Here is a 20,913-nt window from a genome sequence, read left to right as displayed (position 1 = left end):
TAGAACAGGAGTCTTTGCCCACTTTACGGCAGCTATTTTATTTATTTCTCATAGGTCTTTGCAGATGCAATTTCAAGACTCTCAGCAGCTAACCAAGTATAAAGAGACAATAATTATAAAACGACAAAATGCAACTCAGGTGCCAGGTGTGGCCCCAGATGGACTAGGAAGCCCCAAGGACAGTGACTGACTCGCATCCTCATCACCACAACCTTCGCTACCTGGAACACCCTCTGCCTCTGAAGCCGCCTTCGCAGACAACCTGGAAGCTGCAGTGGTACAAAAGCTGCAGCAGTCGCAATGAGAGAACGATTATGCCCATTCTGGGGCCATGGCCCTAGCTACCAATAGGTTTCTGAGTCGGCTCCAAGGGCCTGGGCTACCATCTCTAAAGCCCTGCAGAGCTTGGCTGCAGGAGACCGACTCTCCGGAGGGGAATCCGTCCAACTTCTTTGCAGACCCACCCCTTCTCTCTGTTGGTCTCCCACACTACAAAATGAATGTATGTGAATGTACTCTCTTTTCTGATTTTCAACAAGATTGTGAAAACAGGCCTTTGAAGCTTGATTTAATAACCTCGGAAGGATGAGTCCAACTTGAGCTGGTCAGGCTCAATAAATATATGTATTTAGTAACATAAGTATACGTACAAAGATTTTCTCTTCAAACACAAACCACTTAGAGCAAGTGTAAAGGAGTTAAATGATGCCAGTATCAATTAGATTTACAGCTTGCTTTGTTATGAATAGATTGAGTTCAAAGCCGAAAGGATATGCATATATGAAAGAAATATATATAGATGACAGTCAGTCCACTAAAGAGAGAAGATGGCAAGGAAGAAGCAGGTGGCAGAGAGAAAGCAGAGCTGCTGCTTAATTCATTCTTTGCATCACTCTTCACGCAAAAAGAGCCCAACTTACTAAAAACCTAATTGTGGAAGACAGACTAGAAATAAAAATAAAAATAAGCAAGAAAATTTAAGAGAACACCTGTCTGATCTTGATGAATATAAATCACTGGGACCTGACAGATTACATCCCAGAGTTCTGAAAGAGCTGGCAGATGTCATCTCAGAACCATTGTACCATATCTTTCAAAAATCCTGGAGCACCAGGAACCACTAGAGCAGGGGTATCAAACTCGATTTCATTCAGGGCCGCATCAGGGTTGGGTTTGACCTTGAGGGGCTGGGGTGGGTGTGGCCAGCTCGATGTCACTTGTGTCGGGACACCTATGGTGACCTGAGCACTTCTGCCAGCGAAATCACGCTCCCGAGCTCTGTTTTCAGCTGCGACAGCCTCCTGCAATCCTCTGCCAGGGAAAACGGAGCTCTGAAGGGCCGCCCACGGCCCTCCCGAGTCCCATTTGCACTGGCAGAGGCACCATGGGCTGGTCCTTCGCTGTTTCCAGGGCAGCCTGGCAGGCCAGATCTAAGCACCCTGCAGGCCAGATCCGGCCCCCGGGCCTTGAGTTGGACACCCCTGCACTAGAGGATCAGAAGAGCCGATGTGGTTCCCAACTTCAAAAAAGAGAAAAACACAGACCCAGGAAACTACAGATTAATCATCAATACCTGAGAAGGCACTGAAAGAAATAATCAAAAAACAGATCTGTGAATATCTAGAAACAAAGTTATAACTAGCAGTCAGCACAGGTTTGTTAAAAACAGATCATGCCAAACCAATCTTACTTCATTCTTTGACAAAGTGACTAAATTAGTAGACTAGCAAAATGCTGTGGACATAGTATACTTAAGACTTCAGCAAGGCATTTGACAAAGTAGATCACAATTCACTTTTGGTGAACTAGAAAAATGTGGGATACACAGCAACACCACCAGATGGATTTGTAACTGGCTGACAAACCACACTCAACAAGTAGTCCTTAATCATCCACATGGAAGGAAGGAAACAGTGGGGTACCCCAAGGTTCCATCTTAGGCCCAATACTCCTCAATATCTTCATAAATGACTTAAATGAGGGATTAGAAGGGGAACTCATCAAATCTGCAGATGATACAAAGCTGGCAGTAGCACCCAACATCCCAGAAGAGCTCAACTTATATGAGCAGCAGGTTAGGAGGCACTTGCACGTATGTGCACCAGCTTGCCACTTGCACATCCCAGTTTTTCTCTCCCCCCCCCCCAGCCGGGCCACCAAGCCTCAAAGATTGGGGATTACTGAACTAGAAGACCTCCAAGATCCCTTCCATCTCTATTCTGATTGATTGAGACATGAGTCTATAGCTGAAACAGGCTGTATTTCTCCTTGCAATATTGCATAGATGAAAATCAAGTAAAACATTCAACAGCAGCAACTTTCAAGGACTCTGAATTCCAAATAAGTGCATTTGCATTTCAACTTTTTGCTAAGATTTTGTAAAAATGCATTACACATTACACTGCAAATCCCATTACTTGTTTATGATTCACACAAGAAATACCCTACAAACAACAGGTGCACGTAGAAAAACATAGGTAAGTCTTATTTCCAGCTAAATCAACAACTGATTCCCTTTCCCCATAAATGTAAAGAAAACCAGGTATTTAACCTAATTTCCAACTGTACCACACTATTTGCAGCTTTTATAATCCAATTTATAATTTAAGATGATTTAAGAAAAGGAGAAAGGAAAGCCTTTAAAATAAAACCATAAAAGCACAATAAACCAAATCACGGAAGTAAAACTATTTTAAAACAAGTAAAGATTGAAAAGGTTGGATTTTTTAATACAAAAGTATTTTTCTGGCAGGGAAACGATAATAAGCAGAGAGGACATTCTGCCTCCGCCTCCTGCCCTTCGCTTGGCAAGGCCATTTAGCCATTTTAGACCTCTACCTGGATTCTACCATCTGGGAGGGGGGTCCTTGAGATTCCCAGCCCCAGCATAACCTCAGGGCCAAAGGCAGGCAGCAGTCTCCCAGTCTGAATTGATCTGACATGGATTCAGAGGTGGCATTCAACGTAAACAGGCCCCAGGAGCACCCGTCCAAGAGCTGGAATCAAAGGAAGAATTACAGTAATTGCTTTCTCCATGGAGTGGGGCTATTGGAGGAGACAACCAAGCTCAGGGTCTCTCAACTTTAGCAACTTTAAGATGTGTAGGCCTACCTACCTAATTGTTTTGCGACAGACAATAAATTTAGAAATGCCCTTAAAATAAAAAAGATTATCCTCTAATTAACTTTAATAACCTCCGACGCTCTGTTTTTGCAGAGCAGGATTCAGCCTCAAATATGATGCAATATTTCATCCCAAAAAAGAAGAAGAAGTAAAAAGCTCCTTCAGAGTTTCTCTTCATGCCAGCATAAAGAAAGAAAGAAAGATGTTTCCTCTGTCTTCCATTGCACACGAATGCAGATCGGCTTCCTAAATTAAACGTGTGTTTCTTTTAGTTCAAAGCACTTTCCTTACATATTGCTGCATCCACAGAGTCTGAAAAAGGAAACGTGGAAGGAAGGAAGGAAGGAAGGAAGGAAGGAAGGAAGGAAGGAAGGAAGGAAGGGACATGTCAAGCAAAGCAAGGAAGATGTTTGGGAAAGGGAAGGAAGGTGAAGGGGCATGAGGGGAGCCGCAAAAGGAGCTCAGGGCAGGACTGGGAAAGCAACCCCAGGCAAGGCGGGAGGAATCCCCTTTCTTCCCATCTCAGGCTCCTGTTGAAAAGACCCTCCACAATTTGCCCCTTGGAAGAAGAAGGCCGAAAGCAGAGACGCAGAGCCCCAAGAGAGAAAAAACGTCGCTCTCCAACCTTGGCCACTTTAAGACTTGTGGACTTCAACTCCCAGAATTCCTCAGCCAACAAAGCAAAGCAAAGCTGGCTGAGGAATTCTGGGAGTTGAAGTCCACAAGTCTTAAAAGTGGCCAAGGTTGGAGAGCCCCGTGTCCCAGACAACGTGGAGGCGGGTGGACTGCAAGTCCCAGGCTCCGCAGCCCGCGTGGGGAATTCTGGGAGTTGCAGTCCCCTCATCTGAAAGAGAAAGAGAGGGAGGGAGGGAGGGAGGAGGGGCGCGCTTCTCTCTTCCATCACCGGGACCCCCGAGCCCCCCCTAAATCCGGCTCCTTCTGCTAAGGGGGGGGTGGGGTGGGGGTCTTCGAGAGAAGCCCTCCCTCCCCCTCCTCCCCCTTAAAAGCCCCCGCGAGAGGCTCCTTTGCCCCCCCCCACTCCTCCCTCTCAGCTTCCCGCCGATCTCGGGGCCAAGGGGGCCCGGAGGGAAGAGCCTTGGGAGGCGGGGGGGGTCTCGCTCCCTCAGGCGCCGTACCTCAGCCGCGGCCCATCCCGCGCGCGCCGCCGCCGCCGCCGGACCTCTCCCTCCTGCCCTGCCCCGCCCCGCGCCGCCCCGCCCCGCGCCTCAGCCGCCGGCTCGGCCACGCCCTCCCGCGCGGCCACGCCCTCCCGCGCGACGGTTGCTACGCTCTACACGCCGCCCTGCAAGGCCAGCGGAAGGGAGCGGCGTCACGTGGACGGGGGGAAAGCAGTCGGGTGGCCTGGATCACGTGACACAAGATGTAGGCGGGGCGGGGCTACTTTAATTTCCCGGGCTTTGGCTGCCCGGGAAAGGCTGGTGCAAGGCTGGTGGGCGTGTCTGTGTGTCACCCACCCGCTCCATCGTGGTCGTCGTGGCGTTGAGCTGACATCACGTGATACACCAAGTTGGCCCCACCTTCTGGGCTCAAGGCCAGCCAATGACGTAAAGGAGCCCTCCCCCCCCATGCGATCTGTTGCAACCTCGCTGGAGGTTTTGGCGGGAAGCCAAATCGTGAGGGGGAAAAAAGGCCCAGAGGGGCTAATTCAAACTTGAACAATGGGCCCCATCCGACAAAATGGATTTCCATGTGGAGAAAAGCAAAGCTTTGCGTTTAGGCAGGGGGGAAAAAAAACCAAAGGCAGAAGAAATACCGATTAGGCGAGACCTGCCTCAAAAACAGGAACTGTGAGGGGGGCTTGAGAGGCCTAGTGGGCGATCGCTGGAAGAGGAGCCAGCAGAGGCGCAGGGGGCTTGCAGGGAAGCCGGGCACCGTCTTTACGAGACGGCAGCGTCCAGGAGGACTGAAGCGCTGCCTTGCTGCCTACGGCTATGGGTGGGAAGGCTCTTCTTCCCCCATGAAAACCATCCCTCACCCACTCCGGTTAAATGCGCGTAGAGTGACAGAGTTTGTTTTAAAGCAGTGTTTCTCAACCTTGGCTGCTGGAGGATGTGTGGACTTCAACTCCACTTCTGGGAGTTGAAGTCCACACATCCTCCAGCAGCCAAGGTTGAGAAACACTGCTTTAAAGGGATAAAGAGGCCTGTGCTGCTCCTTATCAAAACCCGCATGGAAGTGAGGACGCCGCTGGTCCTGATGCTGATAGTCAGAGGCAGAATTCTCCTTTTCCTCCCCAAAAATTAAGGTGCATCTTATAGTCCGAAAAATACGGCATCTTAAAGGCCCCGAGTGTGAGAAACGCTGCTTTAGCACTCCAGGATGCAAAACGGAATGAGGGAATCCAGCATTTCCGTATGCTCACAGAGCCTCCCTCGGGCCCTTGAGGGAAACATCTGCCATACTCGCCATCTGATATCAAAAGCACCTGGGCCCTCATCAAGATCGCTTTCATCACGACTTTGCTGAGGAGTTTTGGGAGATGAAACAATGGAAACCAAGGAAGACAAGAATCAAAACTGTCCAGGAAAAGGACAATTGGCAATCGATCCGGAGCCCAGGAAGGTGCATACTTTTCAAGCCTGCCTTATCTACGTTTTATGGGAAAATACGTGGGAAAATCCCATTGGCAGAAAATCCATTTAGAATTAATGGACTAATGAATCCCCCAGCGCTGGCTGGGGTATTCTGGGAGTTGAAGTCCACCCATCTTCAAGCTTCCAAGGTTGAGAAACACTGAATTAAGAGTTAGGTCATTGTGAATTCGGACAGCAAAATGGACATTGCCCATGCATCCGGAGCCCTTGGGTATGGTTAGGAGCGTGCATATGTTTAGAGCAGTGGTTCCCAATGTGGGGCCCATTTGATTTTTAATGGGGGCAATTTGGAACCTTGTTTAAACGAAAGTTCACTTTTTGAATAGTAAGAATTATATGTCAGCGGGGGTGGGGAGCATCAGGATTTTAGAAATGCTTAGGTGGGGCATGGCCAAAAAAAGATTGGGAACCGCTGTTTTAGAGCCTGCCTTATCTATGTGTCCTACTAAAATACATGGGAAAATCCCATTGGGGTAAACTCCACATAGGGTTAGGTCTCCATGAATTCGGAAAGCAAAACTGACATCGCCAATGGATTCGGAGTATGACTAGGAGGGTCCATACTTTTTGAGCCTGCCCTCAATGGAAAATCCATTGCTGGAAAATCGGTTTAGGATTAGGTTTTCATTAACTCAGAGAGCAAAATGGACGCTGCCAATGCATTCAGAGGCAAAGGGATGGTTAGGAGGCTGCATATTTTTCGAGCCTACCTTATCTACACTTCATGGGAAAATAAGTGGGAAAATCCTATTGGGAGTAAACTCCACTTAGGTTAGGATTAGGTCTCCATGAATTTGGAGAGCAAAATGGACATCGCCAATGGATTCAGACCAGTGGTGAAATCTGAACCGGTTTACTACCAGTTCGCTGGCTGCGCAGTGCGCACTACGCACCTAATGTGAGTGCACACCACAGTGCACGCCAAAAGGAGGCATGCGATAAGTAGAACAGCGCGAGGGGGGTGGTCAGCTGTGGCACAAAATCTTTTTTTACTTTTAAAACCATTGCTTTTAATGCTTTTAGAGTAAAAAAAAAAAAGCCTCTGATGATCGCGCGGCTCAGCTGGGCATGGGCGGGAGGAGGGATTTTTGCTACCGGTTCTCCAAACCACCCACCGTCATTGCTACCGGATAAGGCAATCTGGTCCAAACCGGGAGCATTTCACCCGATTCAGACTCCATGGACCCTAATCCTGTGGATTTTCCACCAAGAGGATTTTCCCATGTATTTTACCAGGAAATATAGATAAGGCTCAAAAAGTATGCACCATCCTAAACACATCCATGAGCTTTGAATCCATTGGCAATGTCCATTTTGCTCTCCAAATTCATGGAAACCTAACCTTAATTTTCCCATGAAACATAGATCAGGCAGGCTCGAAAAGTTCAAAAACAAAAATGTAACAAAATTTATATCACACACAATGGGAACACATTAAAACCAATAATAGTTTCCATTGGGTCTGTGATTATCAAACTATTTAAAAAACAATCTGCATGAGTGAAATCCAACATGCTAATAATGTAGCTGGGTCAGGATGGCACTGCCAAGCCTTCGGGCCCTTTTGAAAGGTGAGGAGGGAGGGACCAATCTTAGTTCCAGCAGAATGATGCTCCAAATTGCTCAGATTCCCCAGGGTCGACTCCTGAGCCCATGTAGGCAGAGCTCATGGGGGCAATCAGGGCAGCATTTTTCACAAATCTTATTAAAAGACACGAACCTTACCATTAAAAGCTAAGGTCTGTTTTCTTAGAAAAAGTGGTACCAGACTCCCAATTTTATGGAACATGCTATTTCTTATCAGTCAAAATCTGTATAAAAATCTGTATAAATATCTTCTGCTTGGTAAGGAAAGAAAAATTGTTTTGTGGGGCTGCTTTTCAAGACCATTTGAAAAGTCAAATTGTTTATTTTATCCCACTTTTATTATTTTTTATAAATAATTCAGGGTTGTGAACGTAATACTCCTTCCTCCTATTTTTCCCACAACAACCCTGAGTAGGTGATAGGTGTGATAGAGTGGATTACCCTGCCTCAGCTGTTCTGAAATTCAATGTGCTTGTGAGAAGCGCAAGTTCACAAAGTGTGTGCACGAAGCGAACCGTTGGTAACCCCGTTGAAACCCACCACTGCTAAGGCAGGACTAGAACTCACTGTCTCCTGGTGTCTAGTTGCTTTGCTTCAGCCCTGCTTCGCTTCGATGGCATCCTGACATAAAGGGAGGGGGGAGGAGAGAGTAAGAGGATATGGGGGATGACAGGGACTAGAGTTGCCAGCCCAGAACAGAGCCTGGCAGATCCAAGGACCCAAGCGTGAGAACGGAATGCAAATGCCCACAGTTCTTTCCTCACTACACAGTTACTCTGTGGGCAGCTTGGCATGCAGCTAAAGCCCCCTCTCCTCTAATAAAGCAGACCATGTTATTTATTTATTTATTTATTTATTTTATTAAATTTATATACCGCCCTACTCCCGAAGGACTCAGGGCGGTGAACAGCCATAAAAATAAAACATGGAAATACAAAATTTAAAATAGAGATAAAACAAATTAAATAAATTTGGCTGAACCATATTTAAAACCCCAATAATTTAAAACCAAATTTAAAATTCCCATTTAAAAGCGGAGAAGTTTAGGTCAGGCCGGCTTGCTGGAATAGGAACGTCTTAAGCGTGCGACGGAAGGTACGCAGATCCGGAATCCTCCGTATCTCGGGGGGGAGCTCGTTCCAGATAGTAGGTGCCCCCACAGAGAAGGCTCTCCCCCTGGGGGCCGCCAGTCGACATTGTTTGGCCGACGGCACCCGGAGGAGCCCCTCTCTATGGGAGCGTACTGGTCGGTGGGAGGCTATTGGTGGTAGCAGGCGGTCCCGTAGATAACCAGGTCCTAAGCCATGGAGCGCTCTAAAGGTGATAACCAAAACCTTGAAGCGCACTCGGAAGACCACCGGGAGCCAGTGCAGCTCGCGCAGGAGGGGCGTTACATGGGAGCGCCACGTCGCTCCCATCACCACCCGCGCAGCTGCACTCTGCGCCAGTTGGAGCCTCCGAGTGCTCCTCAAGGGGAGCCCCATGTAGAGAGCGTTACAGTAGTCCAGACGGGAGGTGACGAGGGCATGAGTGACCGTGCGTAACGAGTCCCGATCCAGAAAGGGACGCAACTGGCGGATCAGGCGAACCTGATGAAAAATCCTCCCGGTCACGGCCGTCAAATGCTCTTCTAAAGACAGCCGTGAATCCAGGAGGACACCCAAGTTGCGAGCCCTCTCCGTGGGGGCCAATGCTTCGCCCCCAATAGTCAGCGATGGCACCAGCTGACTATATCGGGACGTCGGAAACCACAGCCACTCGGTCTTGGATGGGTTGAGTCTGAGCCTGTTTCTCCCCATCCAGATCCGTACGGCCTCCAGGCACCGGGACATTACTTCAAGGGCATCGTTGGGGTGGTCTGGGGTGGAGATGTACAGCTGGGTGTCGTCAGCGTACTGATGGTACTCCACCCCGAAACCACGGATGATCTCGCCCAGCGGCTTCACATAAATGTTGAACAAAAGGGGCGAGAGGACCGATCCTTGTGGCACCCCACATATAAGGGGCCTCGGGGTCGACCTCTGCCCCCCTGTCAACACAGACTGCGACCGGTCAGAGAGAAAGGAGGAGAACCACCGCAGTACGGTGCCTCCCACCCCCAACCCTTCCAACCGGTGCAGCATGATACCATGGTCGATGGTATCAAAAGCCGCTGAGAGATCTAATAGGACCAGGACAGAGGAACAACCTCTGTCCCGAGCCCTCCAGAGATCATCCACCAACGCGACCAATGCCGTTTCCGTGCTGTACCCAGGCCTGAAGCCCGACTGGAACGGATCTAGATACGTCGTTTCATCCAGGTACCGGGGAAACTGTCGTGCCACCACACTCTCGACAACCTTCGCAACAAAGCGAAGGTTGGAGACTGGACGATAATTAGCCAATATTGCCGGATCCAGGGAAGGCTTCTTGAGGAGAGGTCTCACCACCGCCTCTTTCAAGGCGGCGGGAAAGACACCCTCACTCAATGAAGCATTTATAATCCCCTGGAGCCAGCCTCGCGTCACCTCCCGGGAAGCCAGCACTAACCAGGAGGGGCACGGGTCCAACAAACATGTGGTCGCATTCAGTCTACCCAGAATCCTGTCCACGTCCTCAGGGGTCACAGAGTCAAACTCATCCCAGATAACATTCTCAGGACCTGCCTCCGTCACCCCCACTGGATCTACCCAGTCGGAGTCCAGATCTTCCCGAATCTGAGTGATTTTGTCATACAGATACTGAACAAAGTCCTCGGCTCTTCCCTCCAAGGGGTCCTCCCTCGCTTCCTGGTGGAGCAGGGAGCGGGTCACCCTAAACAGGGCGGCCGGGCGGTTATCTGATGACGCAATAAGAGCAGCAAGATGAGTACGTTTTGCTGCTTTTATCGCCACTAGGTAATTCTTAATATGAGATCTTACCAGTGTCCGGTCAGATTCAGTGCGACTGGCCCTCCAACTACTCTCTAGGCGTCTTTTCCGGCGCTTCATCTCCCTCAGCTCCTCGGTAAACCAAGGAGCCAGGTGAGATCGGCGCCGGGTCAGAGGCCGCAAAGGCACGACTCGATCCAGAGCTCCAGCGGCCGCCCTATCCCAGGCGGCCACTAAGTCTCCAGTCGAGGCGTGAGCCAGGACCTCAGGCATTGGCCCAAGCTCCGTCTGGAACCTATCAGGTTGTGCGTAGATCTGGATGCTTTATTAAAGGAACAGGATGGGTGAAACTGGGAAAAATAGAAATACGTTCAATAAGAACCCAAATACAAAATAAACAGTGTTGAGCTGCTGGTGAGAATAACAATGAACAAATACAGATAAATCTAAATCTCATCAGTGGTCCTGTGTGTATGGAATGTGGATTTTTGTGCCACAGATTAGGCTGAATTCTTCCTGGGGCTTCTGTTTCCTTCCAAATGCTAAAGGAAATAGAGTCTGGCTTCCCAGGATGCACTTGTTTTGGGACTGAGGGTTTATGGGTAGATGACCCTTAAACCGCCAGGTCAGTTTACAAACAATACAGATTAGTATTCGACCCCAGCCACTAGATGGGGCCAGAGAACAGCAGTATATACACAAATTATATCTGGGGGCATGACAGTCCCTGCCTGCTATCAACCAATACTACTATTTGAGTTTTGAGATAGTAGCATTAGGTGAGCTACCATTGCCTTTTCACTGATATGGCCGTCTAGTGATGTGACTGCAGTTTCCGATGAGGCTTCTGGGAACTTGGCAGTGATCTAAGTTCGGAATATAACATCCCATTGCTAGCCTCTCCCTTAGAATTGCTGAGGTCATCTGATATATATATGTACAGCACCATTTTGTAGCAATGGAACACAAGTCAAATCTGAAGGTATTTGGAGGATTGGGTAAGCTCCAAACAATACAGATTGGTATTTGGCCCTGGCCACTCAATGGGGCCAGAGAACAGTAGTATATACAAAAATTGTATCTGGGGGCATGATACCCATCAAAGATGCCAAATGTTAGGACTGTTACCAAAACATCTAGTTTGAACCCCATTGGACATTTACAAAAGTACCAGGGGGAGGGGAGAAGGGTTTACGCAGGTATATTCAGATCTGGCTTTGCTACGCCGTAACCTCTTGGCTTCAGTAGAAGTTATACCTTTCACTACAAATGGAGTCGAGGGTCTTTCTTTCCTGAACATCCAATCTGGGAGAGGCCTGAGGCTGGGTGCCTTAACCACTAGAACAAACTGCCTCTAATGGTCCAAAATGCTGTGTTGAATCAAAATTCAGTTAGTGCAAGGCTGGCAACATGGGCAGTTGAGACAAAACACCTGCAGTTGTTTGTGCAAACAGTTCCAGGTGAGGAAGGCTCAGCAAAGACAAGGCTCCTTTTGAGAAAACGGGAAAACAGATATGCTTTGGATATGGGTTTATCCTCTTTTACGGTAATAGTGTGTTTTGTTAAAATAAAAATATATGGTTAAAAGTTTTAATTGTCTATTTCCATCAAGCTGACACTATTACCTTATTTTCCATAGAAATATTACTTCAAATAGTGCAAATCCAAATAGCGTGAATCTTTTGTGGAATTAATCGCACTAATCAAAACGCATTTGTAATCTTTTCTTAGGTCGGCTTTCCATTCAGTCTTTTGGGAAATGTCGTCAGGTTCTAAAAACCAAAAAGACACATTCTGATTCTTCCAAACAGATTTTTTTTTATTGTTCTTACCTCAAAAATCTTGCAAACTAAAGCATGCTACCTCCTCATAAAGCACTTCCTCTCAGAACTATTGGCGGTCTTCTCCCTTTCTTTCACACAAGCCATCTGAACTGAGTTGTTTCTTGCTCCCCTCCCTCCTGGGAATCTGAACTACATTCCATCACAGATGTCTGGATAATGCACGCACGTCTTGTAACATCCTGACAAAAACCCAACTTACTTGACTACCAGTTCTGCGTTACAAGAGTTTATACGACGTTATGATCCCATATTATTTATTTTTAATACTTTTATTATATCACAAGTAGCACAGAAGAGTGCCAGATAAGGGTGTGGCACAAATACAACTCAGATTACTTCCCCATTCCCAGAGGGGGCACAAAGTCACATCTAGTCTTCTCTCCATTCTTTTGGAGTAAGTCGGCCAACTGGAGAGAAATTCCATACAAGTGGAAGCTGAAGGCAAGCCTGCAAGAGTGATCAGAAATAAAACCATAATCATTGCAGCAATTCTCTTCACACAACACATTTACCCACGGTTGGTAAGGCAGCCCAAGTGCCCGGACTGACCCCAGAAAGCCCACTTTAACAGGCAAACCCAGCAACTGAAGGAAGAAGGGTAGAGTTCTGACTGCTGCCCTGGCCGCAGGGCAGTCTGCCAAATACTTACATAGGTCCAAGTGCCAATACCAAACGCCACCCCAGAAAGGAGAACGAGGTTGCCATACTTGTCATGGAAATCAGGTTCAAGTTTGCGGTGAGCCTGTCTCGTCACTGTATGTTGAATGCCACGGGCTGGAATATAAAGCCCTCTCGGTTGAAACACCAGTTTACCGATCAACCAGGCAAACTGACATAAAGCATGCATTATTGTTATCCTGCTTTTGCTGCAGAATATACTAAGCTCTGAATTTCCATTAATGGCAATCATGCCGGGACTGGGCCACCGTCCTCCTTCTCTGGCACTTTTTAACTGAGGCCGGTTGCTTTTTATATTTTCTAATTTTGAAGCGGAGTTCAACGTTTATAATCAGACCTAAGGTTAAGCTGAGTTCCTACTGTCACAGGCACCTTCACAACATTTGTGCATGAACCCTTAACATGCATAATTATGCAAACCTATTTTTATTAAACATTTCAGTGGAAAATCCCTGTGCTGTCTTGAAGAAAAGAAACGCTTGATTTTTGTGGTTAGCAATTCCAGGAGGAAAGACCAACAGTCCAGCTTCTCAGCCTCGGCCTGGCATCCATTTGGGGCATGGACTGCTTCCTAAGCAGCAGGTGCCAGGGAAGGGAGAGGGGGTGCCCACGTCTTCTTGAATTGAAAGCTCTGTGCCCTTTTGTGCCGTGCAATGGGCTGAGCTGTGGTGAGAAGGGGTTTAGGAGTATCTGCAGGCTGAAGCACCACAGTGACCTGAAGGTCAAGATCTGGGGATATTCCACATGGGGTAATACTTCTCCTTTCAAAGTTGGTTTGTAACCTGGGGGATGGGGATGGGTGTAGCTTCCTGGACTGGCAGCTCCTACTTGAAAAACAGATGAAGACCTTTGCCCAACTCCATCTGGAGCACCGGTTGCATCTTCTCCTAGATAGGGGAGGGGGTGTCTTCAGCCACTCGCTCATGGCCTAGTCACCTTGCAGCTTGACTACTGCAACGGGTCCCACGTGGGGTGTATGTATGTATTGATTGATTGGTTCGATTTATATGCCACCCTTCTCCGGAGACTCAGGGCGGCTTACAATGTATTAAGCAATAGCCTTCATACTTTTGTATATACCTGCTTAGTAGGGCTTTTTTGGCCTCCCTGAGCGGTGTTCTATTTTATACAAAGCTTATTGCCCCCACAAACCGGGTCCTCATTTTACCCACCTTGGAAGGATGGAAGGCTGAGTCAACCTTGAGCCTGGTGAGATTTGAACTTGAAGTAATTGCAGGCAGCTGGTGCTACTTAACAGCACTTTAGTCTGCTGTGCCACCAAGGTTGTCCTTAAAGGCCATTCAGATGTTTCAGGTGGGCCAGAATCTGGTGGCCTGGGCAGGCGTTGATGTTGCCTCTGCCAACTGTAAAGGGCCCGGCTAGCGGAGGGGCTGCCCATCTCCCACAGCGTCTCAGGGCTGCTGTGATCTTGCAGGATCGGTGCCTGCTAGGCCCCTTGGGGGCGACGGTGCCCTGAAGCGGCCCTGCCCTGCCCTGCCCTGCCCCCTGCGGAAGCAGCTCCCCAGGGCCCAGCCGGAGCCCCTCGGCGGGGCAGGGAAGCGGGCTGGGTCCTCCCTCGCCCATCTTCCCCCATGGCGCTGGGCCTCTCCTGCTGCTCCCCTTCGGGCGGCAGGAAAGGCGAACGGCGGAGGGCGGGCGGGAGGGCCGGCAGGTCGACGGGGAAGGTCAAAGCGCCCTCCGCTTTCCCTGCAGGAGGCCCCGCCCGGCAGTCCCCGAGTTACGACCACGCTCTGGCCCAGCGTTCACGTCGCTAAGCGAGGCATTAAAGAGGGCGTCCCATTTTAATATCTTTCCTGCCACGGTTGTTAAGTGAATCGCTGCAGCTGATCAGTTAGCAACCCGGCTGTTAAGCGAATCGGCCTCCCCTCGGACTCTGCTCCTCAGGTGGTTGCCAAAAGGGGGGGTTACGTGACCCCCCCCGGGACGCTCGCCCAGCGTCTGAGCGCGGATCACGTGACCCTGGAGGGTGCCGCAACGGCCGTTAAGGGCGGAGGAGGGTCCCGGGTCGCTTCTCTCAGCGTTGTAAGCCGAGGGCTGCCTGTAGTCCTCACTGAGGAGCACCCCCTTCCCCCCCTTCCACCTCCACCAGGCCTGCCGGGGGGCTCCGGGGCAGCAGACTCACCCGAAAGGCCCAGAGCTGTCCGCGCCAGAGGGAACATCGCGCTGCGTCTCCCCGCTTCTCCTGTCACCTCGCCGGGCAAGAGGGGAACAAAATGGCCGCTGGCTTGGGCGTCACACTCCTGCGCCCGCCGAGAAGCGCTGCACCCTGGGAGATGTAGTTTGGGGAGGGGGGAAAGAGAAAAGCGGGGACTGGGGCGCCGCAATCGTAAAGGGGAGCGAGCGCGCCGAGTGAGGAGGCTCCGACCGGGGCACGTTTCGGTCCCGGCCGTCCGTCTCGCCTCACGATAGCCGTATGACTCGCTCGCTGGTGCGGTGTCCCTCCGCCGCGCAGCTCCGGCAGAGCCTTGAAGGGCCTCCGCGAGCGCTTTTTTTCCCGTGCTGTCAGGATGGCCGAGTGGTCTAAGGCGCCAGACTCAAGGCGAAGAGCCTTCCCGGAGAGGGCGGGGCTTTCTGGTCTCCGAATGGAGGCGTGGGTTCGAATCCCACTTCTGACAGGCTTCGTTTTTTTTGGGGGGGGGGGGGGGGGTCGCCTTTGCAAACGTTTAGCTGCGGCAAATGGCAAGAAAGCCTCGGGAGGGCGGAGGCTCTGCCCCTCCCGCACCGGGACCTCCCCCCCGCCCCCCGGGGGCAGGAAGAGCAAGAGCCTCTCTTGCAGCCGGAAAGACAGGCAGGCGCCCCAGAGACCGCGGGGGCTTCTCTCCTGAGCCCCTCGGTTGCTGTAGCCCTCATTTAGCCGGCAAAGGGATGCAGTTGCAGCCCTGAGCCCTTCCCACCGAATGCCAGCCCTGCATTGCAAAGAGATATAAAACCAACTTTGTTTCCATCCTGTCTCCCACCCTCCTTTTTTTTTTTTTAATATATTTTTTATTTTTAAACAAACATACATAAAACCATCTTCAATTGCAAACAGCGTGTCGGTTGGTTACAAGTCTTTTGTGCATCATTCCCCGAATTCATAGCTTACAATTTACCTGGATTCTCATATCATTGACCTAATATCTATCTATCTATTGTTATCCTCATTAATCATATATTTAACTATGACTTTTTCTTCCCTCATTATCATTCAAAGTATTCTAAGATTTGAGTTAATTTTTATTATAACATTCCTTTCATCCTCCTGAATCTATCCAATAGTAATACACCTATATGTTATATTTCACATAGTTCTACAATTCTTGTTTTGTGAAAGTCTCTACCATATTTCATTTCCATATTTTTTTTTATCTAACCATTGATAAAATAGGTCTGTAATGTGAATGATGTAGGAATAGTACAGGGTCAGCTATATGAACACTGAAGGGCCCTCTTTATTCACATTATTATAAGAAAGAAATGTGCTTGTTTAGAAATTACACTAAGTCAGCTAAATTCCATTCTTGGTAATATATATCTTCTGAGGGGCCTATGTCAAGGATGCAAAGACATCCATCAAAAAGTTACTCATTATCCAAAAGCAGCCATGAATCTATGCATCAGCAATCACAAAATTAATAAAGGATGTTTAGCTAAGATGATCTCATGTATTAGAAATTAATATATGAATTTAGTAATATAGAAAACTGATGAAAGTATCAATCATCACCTAACAAATATATGTTAACCATATTTGGAAAGCTGCTGTGCTCACAAAATTCTTTGTCTTGGAGATGTATAAAAGCAGTTGTATCAGAGCTCTTCTTTGTTCAGAATTGCAGATACAAATCTGGTTCTGAAACTGCGCAATAAACTGTCTTTGGCTGACCCAGGAATGTTTTTTGGTCCCATCATTCCATAACATCTGAGCCTCCTTTTGATCACTAACAGGAATAACAAATAACCGAAAGTAGCAAAGTACCATGTTGCAAAGATCAGGAATCCACTTCTTCCCATGGTAAGTTAACAACCAGGCTAAATAAATAGGTGAACCTGCACAAAGAACAAAGGCCGAGTTCTTTACACAAATTTCCTTGAACCCACAAAATGAGTTGTCCCAGCTTGACTCATACAACGAAGAAAGAGATCTGCAAATGTAAGAAAAGTTAATTAAAATATTTTCCCCGCTGGAGTTACACATTCACCAAATTAAACATCAGGGGCACACTCAGACCCCACACCCCCAGAGACTCCCTGCCCTATATTTATTTCTAGCCTCTGTATCCCCATTTGCACCTTCTTTATGCTCCCAAATAATTTTGTTCCCTTGCAAACAGCCTGCTATGGAAAATAAGTCGACCCCCTCTTCTTTGTGGCAATTCCTCAAATACTGGAATACCGCTATCATGTCCCCCCCTAATTCTTCTTCTCTTTAGACTAGCCAAACCTAAATCCTGCAACCGTTTTTCCTACGTTTTAGTCTCCAGGCCTTTGATCGTCTTAGTTGCTCTTCTCTGAACTTTTTCCAAAGTCTCAACACCTTTTTTGTAATGTGGAGGCCAAAACTGGATGCAGTATTCCAGATGTGGTCTTTACCAAGGCTTTATAAAGCGGCACTCATACTTCATGTGATTTTGATTCTACGCCTCTGTTTATACAACTCAGGATTATATTAGATTTTTTGGCAGTGGCTGCACACGGCTGGCTCATATTCAAGTGATCATCCCCTGGGACTCCCAGGTCCCTCTCACAATTACTTGTTTGTTCAAAGTTCTTATTGTTCAAAGTTATGACCTACCTGAAAAAGCATAGGATCCAAAGTTCTGATAGTGGAGTCCACTTAGAGCACATTTATGGCTGTTTGCAGAATTCCATGGTCATCCGACTGCATTTTGACGGTTTTGCCAAAAACAGGCACTTCTGGATTTCAGTAAAATTGTGCCATAGTGAATAATGAACTTGTTTAAGGACCATGGTGCTTGCTTAATGACCGCAGTGTTTGTACTTAAGATTGCAGCATTTGCTTGACCACTGTCACAAAAAATGCTTTAAAATTGGGTGAGTCACATGACAGACCCAATATATCACCGTTATGACTTACAATTGTAATGGGCAGGCTCCGTTACAGTTGTAAGTCAAAGACTGCCTATATAATGATGCTTAAAACACACACAAAACAAACCCTATAATCTAGAGCTGTGGTGGCACAGTGGTTAGAATGCAATACTGCAGATCTAATAATTCACTGCTCACTGCAGGAATTAGATTCTGAGCGGCTCATGGTTGTCTCAGCCTTCCAGCGTTGGTAAAATGAGGATCCAGATTGTTGGGGGCAATACGCTGATTCTCTAAACCGCTTAGAGAGGGCTGTAAAGCGGTATATAACTTTAAGTGCAAGGGCTACCCATGGGATCCACAAGTTTCCAGGGCTTTCAGGAAGGTTAACTGGGATGGGGCCAGTCTCACCTGGGGCGGGGTGGGGGTGGGAATGATGTTCTGTGGGGTTACAGCAGAAAAGGCAGGTCTTCTAGGTCTCATCTGAGCTATCTTTGGCTGATTTGCAAGCTACTCTCCAGCATAATGGGAATGGAAAAGAGTTCAAAAGTTGGATAAATGTCTTAGTTCGGTAAGCCATGGTTCAGATCATAAAGGTTCATGTAGTTGTTAACATCCAGCCACACTGTGTCTCCTTCATCTCAGTTGGACAGCTTTTGACTGGAATCCAGTGGACCATGTTCTCATGTAATTCTTTATGGTTTATTATTTTGCATCCATTATTCACTTATATGGGATTGGGCTATGGCTCTTTAAACACAGAAGAATATCCTGATGATATATAAGATCACTTTGTTAAAATTCAGCGATGGAATGATGCTATTCCCAATGGTTATTTATTTGACTGGATTTACACAAAATTGTAATTTTAGTAGCAAAGGCATTTTAAAAAGAACTTCCAAAGCACGTTAAAAAGTTTTAATATTTATGGAGTTTATTTTCACCTCATCATTTGAAATATACAATTAGACAACACATGATCTGGTGGATTACCCTTTCGGAGATATTTTCTGAATAGATTCCTCAGTCTCTTCAACCATAGCAGAACTTCTAATGTTATTATAATTTTTATGTCATAAAGCATTTTATAAAATTTGTCAAATTTCACTCCTTTGCGATTCATGGATCCCGGACTTTAGACACATTGCGTAAGTTAGCCCATCTGAGTTACATTGGTTCAAAAATTATTGCATTGCTATATTGTACTATTCACCCAAATAAAAATTATGGGAACGAGAGTTTTAGTAATAGATAGATTGTTCATATTTCATTGTATTTTTGTTGTTAGCAAACCCAGTTTAGCCTGGTGCAAATGCCAATCAGAACCAGACAGGAGAGGCAGTTGAAGGAACATTTATTCTTCAGCAAAAGGGTCTCAGCAGCTACAGGAACCAACAATACACAAATACAATTTTTATAGTGTTATGATTAAGGGAGTAAACTTTCTGCCTCGGCAATTCCTTTAAACAAATTTCCCTAATTCCAACCTGAGACCTTCATTTTGGAAAATGATCAAGGCTGATGGAAAGTTTTATTCTTAACTCTATTTTATTTTTATTTTATTTATTTATTTATTTTTCTTGTTTATTTTTCTCTCTACTGTAAGGATTTATTGACAACTGGCATTCCGCCTGTTTCTTAGGAAGACCAAAAGCTAAGCTTAGCTGCCTCCCCGCAACCATTTCTAACCTGTCTAGCTACCAGCTGAGCCCTGCAGTCCAAACTCCAACGACAAACTAGGCAAAGGCCATTAAAGTCCCACACGTTCAGTCTACTGAGGACAGACGGGGCAACTGCGAGGCTGCCAGGAGAGCCCTGAAGCTCTGACAAGGGGAAACGTTCACCCCGTACCCCACCCCACCCCCTCAGGCCTTCTTCTGTTTCAACATCTCCATGTACTTCTGGAGAGACTTCTGAATAGCATCCCTGGAAATAAAGTGCACAAAGTCCTGGATGTCAGCCTCATGATGCCTCAGCAGGTGGTCGAGAGCTTGCTTCCGTAGCGTGATCTGGAATGGCCAGCCACTGGGCCATGGTTTCTGCAGCTCTAGCTGGGATCTTCTCTTCCACCAGGCCAATTTTGAGGATTTCTTGTGGAGAATAGAGGAGTCCCAGCTGGAGAGAGCGCTTGGTGGCCCTGTGGCCAACAGTGTTCAGCAAAGAGTCCTTCAGCCAGATGGACAAGCCACTATGTCCAGTCTTGTCTCATTCAGACCAATGTAGTACTTCGGATTGTCAGCCATGATCCGGTAGTCACATGACAAGGCCGTGAGGCAGCCTCCCGCGCGGCTGGAACCGTTGACGGCGGCCACGCTGACCAGGTGGCTGCTGTAGAGGAGGATCCAGAGCTGCTGCAGAGCCCTCCAGAACTTGCCCAGATGCTCTCCGCGACGTCCAGCCCAGCCAAGAAGATCCCGGGCCCGGCCGAGGTGAGGACGAGACAGGCCCTGTGGTCCTCCAGCTTCTGCAGTGCCGGGCTGAGCCCATTTACCGGTGGCTGCTGCAGCCGTACCACCACTATGCCTGTGTGCTCATCCAACTCCCCCAGCCCCGGGCAGGCCCTGCTCTTCCGGTGCCTATGCCCCCCCCCCGCAGGGAAGGCCAGGGGAGTCAGCGGGCACAGAAGGGCCCCGCCAGGCCCGGCTGCCTGTCCTGCCAGCCACCCCACCATCTTGCTCGGGAGGAGCAATTTGCCCCCACGGACAGCCCCGCGAAAGGACTGACCGCCCATTCTTCCCTCCATTTTAATAGAGCCCTTTGGCACAACGGTCACCCTTGTCCATGGCAGCCATCTCCAACCTTGGCAACTTTAAAACTTGTGGACTTCAACTCCCAGAATTCCTCCGTCAGCGAAGTCCACAAGTCTTAAAGTTGCCAAGGTTGGAGATGGCTGTCTATGGAGGTTCTCTACGGCAACCGTTCCGATCAAGCCTCTGAATGGACTCTTGGACGCCTCAAAGCAGGACCCATCTTCCTCAGCCAGGACAGGGAGTCCTCGACGTACAACAGTTCGTTTAGTGACCGTTCAAAGTTACAACGGCACTGAAAAAAGGGACTTAGGACCATTTTCATACTTACGTCTGTCACAATCACGTGATCAAAATTCGGAAAACTTGGCAACTGACTCATATTTACGACGGTCGCAGTGTCCCTTGGGGTCACGTG

General features: G+C 48.1%; 2 protein-coding genes, 1 non-coding gene and 1 pseudogene across 3 annotated transcripts in view; 1 reads left to right on the top strand and 3 right to left on the bottom strand.

Annotated features, from left to right (window-relative positions):
- The window catches only part of ATP7A (ATPase copper transporting alpha), a 36,489-nt gene extending 32,179 nt beyond the window's left edge, over positions 1-4,310 (bottom strand). The window contains exon 1 of the mRNA XM_070952176.1: positions 4,260-4,310. The gene's annotated coding sequence lies outside the window, so the exon portion shown is untranslated. The remainder of the gene's footprint in view (positions 1-4,259) is intronic.
- A 7,945-nt stretch (positions 4,311-12,255) lies between these two features.
- Positions 12,256-14,950, bottom strand: COX7B (cytochrome c oxidase subunit 7B). Its single transcript, XM_070951723.1, has 3 exons — positions 14,840-14,950; positions 12,668-12,792; positions 12,256-12,465 (listed from the first exon to the last, which is right to left on the bottom strand). The coding sequence occupies exons 1-3, from the start codon at positions 14,874-14,876 to the stop codon at positions 12,388-12,390; spliced, it is 240 nt and encodes a 79-aa protein (XP_070807824.1). The 5' UTR covers positions 14,877-14,950; the 3' UTR covers positions 12,256-12,387.
- A 268-nt stretch (positions 14,951-15,218) lies between these two features.
- Positions 15,219-15,332, top strand: TRNAL-CAA (transfer RNA leucine (anticodon CAA)). Its single transcript has 2 exons — positions 15,219-15,256; positions 15,287-15,332. It is a non-coding gene; the product is annotated as a tRNA-Leu (tRNA).
- Positions 15,333-19,613: 4,281 nt separating this feature from the next.
- LOC139322830 (enoyl-CoA delta isomerase 1, mitochondrial pseudogene) lies at positions 19,614-20,419 on the bottom strand (annotated as a pseudogene).
- Between the last annotated feature and the right edge of the window lie 494 nt (positions 20,420-20,913).

This window comes from Pituophis catenifer, unplaced genomic scaffold, assembly GCF_029215685.1.
Source record: "Pituophis catenifer annectens isolate HBS135680 unplaced genomic scaffold, rPitCat1.0.hap2 SCAF_11, whole genome shotgun sequence".
NCBI classification, from domain to species: Eukaryota; Metazoa; Chordata; class Lepidosauria; order Squamata; family Colubridae; genus Pituophis; species Pituophis catenifer.
Note: the sequence above shows the minus strand (reverse complement) of the source record. Positions and strands in the feature narration are given on the sequence as shown.